General features: G+C 38.3%; 2 protein-coding genes across 2 annotated transcripts; both read left to right on the top strand.

The window, feature by feature from the left end:
* Positions 1–468: 468 nt before the first annotated feature.
* On the top strand, positions 469–3,670 carry LOC103840791. The gene is made up of 10 exons (XM_009117310.3): positions 469–1,096; positions 1,175–1,312; positions 1,453–1,641; positions 1,825–1,962; positions 2,075–2,193; positions 2,277–2,409; positions 2,496–2,625; positions 2,699–2,778; positions 2,871–3,011; positions 3,084–3,670. The coding sequence occupies exons 1-10, from the start codon at positions 614–616 to the stop codon at positions 3,348–3,350; spliced, it is 1,818 nt and encodes a 605-aa protein (XP_009115558.1). The 5' UTR covers positions 469–613; the 3' UTR covers positions 3,351–3,670.
* A 1,515-nt stretch (positions 3,671–5,185) lies between these two features.
* On the top strand, positions 5,186–9,628 carry LOC103840790 (probable phosphoglucomutase, cytoplasmic 1). Its single transcript, XM_009117309.3, has 18 exons — positions 5,186–5,439; positions 5,907–5,988; positions 6,081–6,136; positions 6,477–6,590; positions 6,713–6,775; positions 6,858–6,977; positions 7,071–7,171; positions 7,266–7,325; positions 7,427–7,526; positions 7,619–7,776; positions 7,869–7,964; positions 8,071–8,134; positions 8,222–8,303; positions 8,386–8,564; positions 8,663–8,739; positions 8,835–8,967; positions 9,099–9,215; positions 9,313–9,628. The coding sequence occupies exons 1-18, from the start codon at positions 5,362–5,364 to the stop codon at positions 9,382–9,384; spliced, it is 1,752 nt and encodes a 583-aa protein (XP_009115557.1). The 5' UTR covers positions 5,186–5,361; the 3' UTR covers positions 9,385–9,628.
* The last annotated feature ends 961 nt before the right edge of the window (positions 9,629–10,589 follow it).

The following is a 10,589-nucleotide window of genomic DNA, read 5'->3' as shown; positions in this document are numbered from 1 at the left end:
CACTTAACGAAGAAAATATTTTTGAAAATATCTCATTAGTGGTGGTAAAAATAAAAAGTGGTAAACATGTAATTTCCTCTTATTTCAAACAGATTGATTTTATTTTTTTAAATGTGAAGTAATTTTTTTTTTTTAAAGTTTCAAATACCATCGTTATGGGATGTGTTATTTAGATTCATTATTTTTTTGTACTGTAAAATATCATCCAAACGCCACGAAATCCCATTTGGTAAATTTTATTGACAAAATTCATATTTTCCAATAAGCTAGAATTTGGGAAAACTTATACAAATATCTAATCCAATAATTTTGGATTTCATATAGAATTTATAAATGTTAATTAGAGATTTGAAAAAAAAATGAAATCCCATCGAATCCTTGATTTAATAAGTTTTTTTTACATCTTTAATAAAATTTCTTTTAATCATTTTGCTTTTTTAATATCTCCCCACCTAAATGGGTTGACAAAAAAAATAATATCTCCCCACCTCAAACCTATTTATAAACACATCTCCCTCCGGTCATCCCGTCTTCTCCTCCTTGTCGTCAGTTTCTCTTTCTTCTCGCCGGAGAGAAATCAAAGTCCAATCAATTTCGAAATCTCAGCCCGAAAATGGATCAGATCGAGTCCGTCGAGTACAATGCCTTCGAAACCACCAACGGAAACTCTCACACCGACCACGGATGGAAGAAAGTAGTCTACCCGAAACGCAACCGGAAGCAGAAACCGGCGGATCAAACGACCTCCGGAACCCACGTTCCCAACGGTGCATTATCCAACGGAGACAATGTCTTCCGCTCCCTCGAGGAGCAAGCCGAAGATCGCCGTCGACGGATCCTCGCCGCGAAGAAAGCCGCCGACGCCTCGGACGATTCCGATCTGGCGAGATCTAAGCGCCGATCCAACGGTTACGACGACGAGGGGTATGGTTACGGCGACAGCGAGGGTGAGATCGGTGCTGGGAAGGAGAATGCGAAGGTGGAGGGAGCTAAGAAGCCGAAGGTGAAGAAGGAGAAGAAGCCTAAGGTGACTTTAGCTGAAGCTGCTGCGAAGATCGACGCGTCGAATCTCGAAGCGTTCCTCGTCGAAGCTTCGGTATGTGTAGTAGAGTTAGTTGAAATTCTGATTTGATTGGTAAGTTAAAAATCGAATCTTTTGATGGTTTGTTTGTAGGAATCGTATGCGAGTCAGCCGGAGATTCAGCTAATGAGATTTGCTGATTACTTTGGGAGAGCTCTCTCTGGAGTCTCCTCATCTCATTTCCCGTGGGTGAAGACGTTCAAGGAGTCTCCTTTGTCTAAGCTTATCGATGTGAGCTTTTAAAAATATTGACTTCATTGTTTTTTTTTTTTTTTTTTTATTGTGTCTTGTGTAAATCATAGTACTATAGTTTTCTGTTGGGTTCTCTGTCTTTTTGTTTCTTAAAGTTGGAATCTTGTTGTTTCATGCAGATTCCTCTCTCTCATATCCCTGAGGCTGTTTATAAAACATCAGCGGATTGGATCAACCAACGGCCTATTCAGGCACTTGGATCGTTTGTATTGTGGGCCTTGGATTGCATTCTTGCAGACTTGGCTGTACAGCAAGGAGGCGCCAAGGGTGGTAAGAAGGGCGCACAACATGCTACTTCAAAGTCTCAGGTAGGTAGCTGTCTTTTTTATCTAAATTATACCAATTAATTTGTGTTTGTTTTGTGGATGCATGTACTTTATGATCTTTGTCCATTCTACTTTTATCAGTTTATTAATATTTGTCTGGTGAAGTTGTTTTTAGTCGCCATTGCGTTACTAACGTCATCATTTCTGGATTCATTTGATGGATAGGTTGCGATATTTGTGACGGTGGCAATGGTATTGCGCAGGAAACCTGATGCTCTAACAAATGCATTGCCAACTTTGAGGGAGAATCCCAAGTATCAAGGACAGGATAAGCTTCCAGTTACAGTTTGGATGATGGCTCAGGTGTGTGGAGATTTATCCTTACTAGAATCTAAGAGACCCAAGACTAACAAAACATTTTTTTATGTAAAAAAGATTTAATTTCGCATTAATTTTACTCGTAATTTATGCACAGGCCTCTCAAGGTGATCTATCAGTAGGCTTGTTATCGTGGGCGCACAACTTGTTACCGGTTGTCAGTAGCAAGAGTTGCAATCCTCAGTCAAGAGATCTCATCCTTCAGTTGGTTGAGAGGTGATTACTAAAGATTCTGTAACGATATCTAGTTTATGTGTGCTGATTATCTAATCTTGGTTTTTGTGTTTTTTTCCATTCAGGATCGTGTCCAACCCGAAGGCCCGGACCATTCTTGTTAGTGGGGCTGTTAGGAAGGGAGAGAGATTGATTCCACCTCCTTCGTTTGAGGTCCTGATGAGACTTACATTCCCTGCATCATCCGCGAGAGTGAAGGTAAAGTAATATTGAAATTTCAACACAATCTTGTGTTGCATGAGAGGGTTGATTTTTGAAGTCTAGTCTGGTTTTGACGTTTACAGGCTACAGAGAGGTTTGAGGCAATATATCCCTTGTTGAAGGAAGTGTCTCTTGCTGGTGCTCCTGGGAGCAAGGCAATGAAGCAAACCACTCAGCAAATATTCACTTTTGCTCTGAAAGCAGCCGGGGAAGGTAATTAAAAATGCCTACCTACACGTCCTCTACAATACGGTGCAATTAAAATGTGTAATGTGTTCCTCTACAGGGAATCCCGTATTAGCCAAGGAAGCGGCTGCAGTCGCTATCTGGGCCATAACCCAAAATGTTGACTGCTGCAAACACTGGGTAGGATTCATTCTTCTTATCCTACATATGAGTTAGTTGTGGCTGAATGTTTTACTTACTGGTGTTTCTGGTTTGTGGGTGGGGTTTAACAGGAGAATCTCTATAGCGACAATCTGGAAGCAAGTGTGACTGTTCTCAAAAGGCTCATAGACGAGTGGAAGGAGCGTTCTGTCAAGCTGACTCCTAGTGAATCCCTCACTCTCAACAAAACAATGAAGAGCCTGAGGCAAAAGGTTTGACACTACTTTTATAAAATTCACTGTTAACAACAAGTCTGATCCAGTGATGTTCAACTAAAACAACAGAACGAGGAAGCTCTTGCTGAGGGAGGAGCAAGTGGTGGAAGCCAGTCCCTTTACAAAGATGCAGACAAATGCTGCAAGGTGATCTCTGGGAAACTATCCAGTGGTAGTGGCTACTTCAAAGGTGTAGCCATCGCTGCAGTTCTGGCTGCTGCAGGGGCTGCTGCTCTGTCTGCCAACCCCGAGGTTATAGAGGAGCTGAAGAGCCAGGTGGAGTCATTGGACCTCAGCAGATTGACTGAGTCAGTAATGACAGCTTTTAAGAACTAAAGTGAAAACAGGTGGGGGAGGGGGAGGGAGGGGAGCGATAAGCAAAGAGAAAGTAAGTCTCTATTTATCGTTGTGGGTGTAGAGAAATGTTTGAAAAGCTCTGCCTTTTTTATGCTCTCTGATGACAAAGTTTTTGAAACCTGAGCAGAAGAATTAGGGAGAGGTTAGGATGATGAGGTTCAAACAAGTTGTAGAAGGTGTTGAGCATGTTGTTTCTAATTTGAGATAATTGGGGTTTTATGTTCTTTTGTTTTTCTTTTCTGGAAACAATAAAGTTATATTTCAGTTTTGCTCTTATGTTAAGCTACCAGCTCATGAAATTTGGTAATCCCAATTCTAAGTATTTTTACTGGAATTATGTTCTTAAGCCAAAGGATCAACATAGATAGCTTCAGTAATTTCATAGAGGAAAGGAACGAGAGGTATGGGCAGTGAGAACCAAACCGTTATTATAAGACCAAGACCTGGTCCAGTGTTAAAAGACGGATTGTTATGTCTCAGAGCTCTCTTAGGCTACTCAGTCAGAGACTAAGACCCGTTTGAAAGAAGTTGCGTTCTTGAATGAAAGACACAATAGTATGATTGTCACGTAGGCCAAATACACAAAAGCGAGACAAAATAATTATATTACATAAAATTACGCAAGAATATTCTAACAGAATATCCTGTGGATCCATGCACGATTGTGAAAATACAACTCTTTTGGTATACAGAAGTGAAAATAAAGGCTAGAATCTATATATATAAAGAAATGTTCGCCTCTCTCCCGTGAAGCCACGTTATCAATTCGTATGTTCTGGGAGTGATACGTGTCCCATTTTATATTTAGGGTCAAAATAAATGAATGCAGTTAAGGATAATTGAACCCAGCACCTCTAGCACTGATAATTTCTCTTAGAACCACTAGGCTAAAGTCACTTTTTATATATATGTGACCGTAAAAATACTTATTATCGTGTCAGCTGGAAGTCCATGCTTCTTCTGCTTGTGGCCAGGGCCGACACTGAACTGACGTCAAAATGAAGATCGAGAAGTTAAAAACTTTGCTCCAAACAGTTTTGCAATGTTTCCAACCTTTATAACTTGATGCATATAATATATATCAAAATACATTTATTGTACACGCTTTTATTAGTTTTGCTTTTAAAAGAAGGTATTTACAGTTATAAATGTTTTGTGCCAGTGAAGTAATAGTTGAAAAATCTTTATACATATGTCATTTTAAAATAACATCTAACTTCTATATATAGTCAATATATATGTCCATGTTATATTCTAGACTAAATATTTTCTCTTTTAAAAATATAGAAAACAATTTTTTTAGTCTACAAGCAAATGTTGTAGAGCAATTATGCATTATACAAAATAATATATATTTAAAATCCATACACAAAAACATAAAAGTTGTTACATGCCTCTTTCTGACACATGCACACTCTACTATGAATAAGAATTAAAAAAAAACAGTATTGTCATCAAACTTTATCACAAATCCACATTTGTACATCTATAATTATGAATTAGACAATTAGTTAATTTGATACAATACCAAAGCAAGAATAATCGAAAAACAACTATACCACCGCATACTAATAAGTAAGACATAACAGATAACCAAATTCTTGAATCTTAAAACAAATTTCAACTCGAGCATTTAGTGAATATTAAATTAACTAATATTCCGCCCGTAGACGGGCCGACCCTAGTTTTGATATAATTCTATGTGCAGTCGACAAAAAAATCTTTTTGGAATGTTACGCAAGGAAAAAGTAAAATGCATAGACCCAAAATTCAACGGCTGAGATTTCTTATGACTGTCTGTAAAACTGTAAAAGAGTTAAAAAAAGAGAGGAGCCACACGTGTCACTGTCTCGTCTAAGCTTGAGCAAACTTCTTTGCGTCGATCATACTCTCTCTCTATATATATAGATATCATCACTCTCGTCTCTTCTCAACCTCTCCAGGAACTAATCGAAATCTGGTCTTCTTCTTCTTCACCTCAAAGAAGGATATGGTTTTCAAGGTCTCTCTCGTCTCAACCTCCCCCATCGATGGCCAGAAACCTGGTACCTCTGGTCTCCGTAAGAAGGTTCGTCCATCCAAAATCTTCTTCTGGATCCGATCTGTTTAGATTCTCATGACTAGATTCTAAGTGAGATTAGCATTTCGTTTTAGATTTGAATTTTTTTGATTTGATCTATGCATTGATCGATCCCATATGATATAGCTGAATGATTACAAAATTTGCGTAAATATTTGGATTGGTTTTCTCTAAATTGTTTATTTTGGGATCAAACGTGGAAAGTATGTTTAAATATGAGCACAATTATAAATAGAGTTTGATATTACGTGGTTGAATCGATGAGATCTTTAATTATATCATTCATTGTTCGTGTATAAAATGATCTTTCGATGGATAAGCAAATTCGTAAATCAAGTTTTATTGAGACTCACGGTTCAGTCATGTCATGTGCCATGTGTATCTATCTATCTTTATGCACTCATCACCATCATCAACCTTCTGCTATCTCTGATTGGGTATTATGTCTTGTGTAGGTGAAAGTGTTCAAGCAACCCAATTACCTACACAACTTTGTCCAATCAACTTTTAATGCTCTTACTCCAGAGAAAGTCAAAGGTTAGATTTTTCATTTCTAATTTGAGTGGCTGCTTGTAACGTAACTGTTCCTAGCCAGATTTCTCTGCTCATTTCAATGAGTTTCTGTGCAGGTGCCACTCTTGTGGTCTCTGGTGATGGCCGTTATTACTCAAATGATGCTGTTCAGGTTACACCAGTTTCATCACTTTTCTTCCAAATTTTGGTTGAATGCTTATACTTGTGTATTGATATATTCATGTATTTACAATCTTTTGGAAGGAACTTACATGTTACGTTGCTACACGCCATTGAATAATGAAACTTAAGTTATCAAATCTATCAATAAAATTTGCATTAGGAACAGCTAGAGAGCGCAGATGTTGAGGTTCTGTTTGTCTTTGAAGATAATCTCTGAAACTTGCTTGGAGGCTTTTTTTTTTTTTTGGAGTTTGTTTGACCTGCTCATGTTGAAACCCGGTTCCTGCTATTCCAGATGATTCATACAAATTGGTTTCCTATCTTAACAGATCATTATTAAGATGGCAGCAGCTAACGGTGTGCGACGTGTGTGGGTTGGTAAAAACACTCTCTTATCAACTCCTGCTGTATCGGCTGTGATTCGTGAAAGATCAGGAGCTGATGTGAGATATCTTTCTCTGATCTCATGTTTGTAGTGATCTTTGCATTTGTTTTTTTTATTATTCTGCCTGACCGAAAAATGAAATGATGGTGATGAGACACTAACCTCAGTCCCCGGTTACAGGGATCGAAGGCAACAGGAGGATTTATTTTAACAGCAAGTCACAATCCTGGTGGCCCTACTGAGGTCCGTCCTGTTCTTGTTCTGTATCTTTTGTCTGCTGCCCCTTTCAGTTGAGAGAAGACTAATAGTTGATTCCGTGATACAGGATTTTGGAATCAAATACAATATGGAAAACGGGGGACCTGCTCCTGAATCAATCACTGATAAGATTTACGAGAACACTAAGACGATCAAGGAGTACCCAATAGCAGAAGATCTACCCATTGTAACTAACATTCTGAAGAATCCGCTTACTTGACAGCATTTATTCCATCAACTGCTTTTTTCATTGAATCGTATCTGTGATTAACTGAAACAGGTTGATATATCTGCCATTGGCGTATCCAGTTTTGAAGGACCTGAAGGAAAGTTTGATGTTGAAGTTTTTGATTCCGCTGATGACTACGTTAAACTAATGAAGTGAGTGCTTCCTAAATTTGAGAGCATGATTCCCTCTGTGGTCTATGTGCAATCTCTGTGATCTTTCTAAAAATATTTTTCTCACTCCTTTAAGGTCAATCTTCGACTTTGAATCCATCCGGAAGTTGCTTTCATCTCCAAAGTTTTCATTCTGGTATGTAGCTTGAACTGGTGCCTTAACCTTTTCTACTGGAGTTAACTTCTGTATAATATTTTCCATCGCTCTAATGTTATCTTTTACCCTGTTCTCTGAAGCTATGATGCAATGCATGGAGTTGCTGGAGCCTATGCACATCGGATCTTTGTCGAAGAACTCGGTGCGCAAGAAAGTTCTCTATTGAACTGCGTACCCAAGGTTTTATTTTTGTCCAACCAATAAATGCTATTCTTAAAATGATTACAAATACATCTACAGCCTCATATTTACCACTATACAACATTTTGTAGGAGGACTTTGGTGGAGGTCATCCCGATCCCAATCTGACCTATGCTAAGGAGCTTGTGGCACGAATGGGATTAGGTAAATCCGACACCGGAGTTGAACCTCCAGAGTTTGGTGCTGCGGCTGATGGTGATGCAGACCGTAACATGATCCTTGGTAAAAGGTAGCTTGCTAATGCTCTTTTTAAGTTAGATACATACATGGAACGGGTATATCAAGTAGTGTTGAACTTTAAGCACGTCTCCTCTTTTGCAGGTTCTTTGTAACTCCATCTGATTCGGTTGCTATAATTGCTGCAAATGCTGTTGGGGCCATACCTTACTTCAGCACTGGTTTGAAAGGTGTTGCAAGGTATTATACACTCGGAAGCTTTCTTTAGTTTTTGCAGAATTCTGTGTATATAGCGCTTTTATTACTTACTTTTGGCTCAATTGTTAACTTCCGTTTCTTATTGCAGGAGCATGCCGACCTCAGCAGCTCTTGATGTCGTTGCAAAGAGCTTGAATTTGAAGTTCTTTGAGGTACATGTCACCGTGCAACTTCCATCCTGATTATTTTCCTCCTAACTCCATCAACCAATTCACGCCTCTTATAAAATCAAATATCAGGTTCCAACAGGCTGGAAGTTTTTTGGTAATCTGATGGATGCTGGAATGTGTTCTGTTTGTGGGGAAGAAAGTTTTGGAACTGGTTAGTCTCTCTTTCCACGCTCACACATCTGGTATTAACTTAAAAACAACGGATAGGGTTCTGAAATATGGATCTCTTACAGGGTCGGACCATATCCGTGAGAAAGATGGGATTTGGGCAGTTCTTGCGTGGCTGTCCATACTTGCTCACAAGAACAAGGAAACTCTTGATGGTGACGCTAAATTGGTGACGGTTGAAGACATTGTCCGCAAACACTGGGCAACCTATGGCCGTCACTATTACACTCGTTACGACTATGAGGTAAAAAGTTGCCAAGTTTGGTGATTGTATAATACCATGTCATGCGGAACAAAAAGAACCCTTTTGTGATATCTTAAATTTTTTTTGTCTCCCAAAAGAATGTAGACGCAGGTAAAGCTAAGGAACTGATGGAGCATTTGGTCAAATTGCAATCTTCAATCCCTGAAGTCAACAAGTACACACACTTCCACTTGTTCGAAATCCCTAAAGTGCAATCAAAAGGTTGTCATCAGTTTGGTACTATCTTATTCTGACATCGATTTTATTCAGGATGGTGAAAGGAATTCGTTCGGACGTGGCTAACGTCTCGAGTGCGGATGAATTCGAGTACAAAGATCCAGTTGATGGCTCCATCTCCAAGCACCAGGGAATCCGTTACTTGTTTGAAGATGGATCACGACTTGTAAGTCCATTATTTTCTTCGGTTTTTGAGCCTCAACTATAAAGCATAACAACATGTGGATATTGTATCAAACATGAAAATGAAAAAGTTAGTAATCCTCTCTTGCTCTATCTAAAAAATATCATGTGAAGGTTTTCCGTCTGTCTGGAACTGGCTCTGAAGGAGCAACCATCCGACTCTACATTGAACAGTACGAGAAGGATGCTTCTAAAACCGGACGAGAGTCCCATGAAGCTCTGTCTCCTCTGGTCAGATGTTTAAGAAAACCTTTCAAAACTACTAATACTAAAAAAGAGTAATTTCTCATCAAATACTAAATTGTTGTTTGATTTGTGTGATTCACAGGTGGACATAGCTCTGAAACTGTCCAAGATGGAGGAGTTCACGGGCCGATCAGCCCCCACCGTCATAACATAAAAAGGCGGCTCAAGTGCAACGGTCTCAAATCATACACTTCTTTGTCTAGTTCTTTGGGATGCTTTGTTTCTTCTCATTTAAATGAAACTATGAATAATTAAGAGTCTCGGGGAGGCTTTCATATTTCATGAGTTATCGTGAAGCTTATACTTGGATTTGTCTTTCTCGGTTTTGTTATTTTACATGTATTACGTACATGATTAAGATTTGTTATTGCAGTTCAATGATTTTGCAAGTTCCGTCTCTTAACATCTAACAACTTTATTGATAACTCAACGTGTTAAGATTGGTTATGCTTTAAGCTTCTTCAAATGGATGCGATCCACTGACCAAATCTCATAGTTTTATTTAACAAAAAAATATTATTATAACCAAGAAGAATACATACATACAACACAATCTAAATCGTTCAGTTGGTTATCTAGAATGGTGGTTGACCACCGTCTCTGCATGCTTTTATTAACTATACCACAATCTATATATGGACAACCCCAATTGTACATTCAAATAACAAAAAAATGTAAGGAGAGATGTCGATCTTGAAGTCGAAAGGGAGTAAAAGATCTGAAAGAGAAGACGAATCATTCACAAAATATATTTGACTTGATTTCGTAATGAATATAGAAAAATTGAATAAGGAAACCTGAAGATTGGTAGAGTCGTATAAAACCCGAATTCTCCTACCGGACCTTCCATATTTAGAATGCAGCTTCTGTCACCTTTCGACTCCACTTAAGGACACCATCCATTTTATTTCCTTTTGAGTATATCTTTCTTACGATCCATTTTCTCTTTCTTTTTTTTAAGTATCAAATATAGAATAATTAAACTATCGAATATTTCAGAATTCAGATCCAAGTTACTCAAACATTCTCAGATACGACGTGAAAATAATTGAGTGGACGTGCATACACATGACCATGATAAAGAAAACTGGACTACAGTCAGTATAAATCTGTTATATGATCCACATGAAAACGAAACATAGTGACCATATACAGAAATTACATAGTGATTGCTCTCTACAAAGATTTAATAGTACTTTTCACGATAAAAAGCAATGCATATGAAAAGGCTAGCTACTAGCTAGTGAGAGAGTTAACATATTTTCTTGATAAGTCCAAAAGAAAACACCAAACTCATCTAACGAACTACCACTACCACCACCCGCACTACTGTCTATCACATTCATAAACACACGATAA

This window comes from Brassica rapa, chromosome A09 (genome assembly GCF_000309985.2).
Source record: "Brassica rapa cultivar Chiifu-401-42 chromosome A09, CAAS_Brap_v3.01, whole genome shotgun sequence".
In the NCBI taxonomy this organism is placed as follows: Eukaryota; Viridiplantae; Streptophyta; class Magnoliopsida; order Brassicales; family Brassicaceae; genus Brassica; species Brassica rapa.
This window is presented reverse-complemented; position numbering and strand designations above follow the sequence as displayed.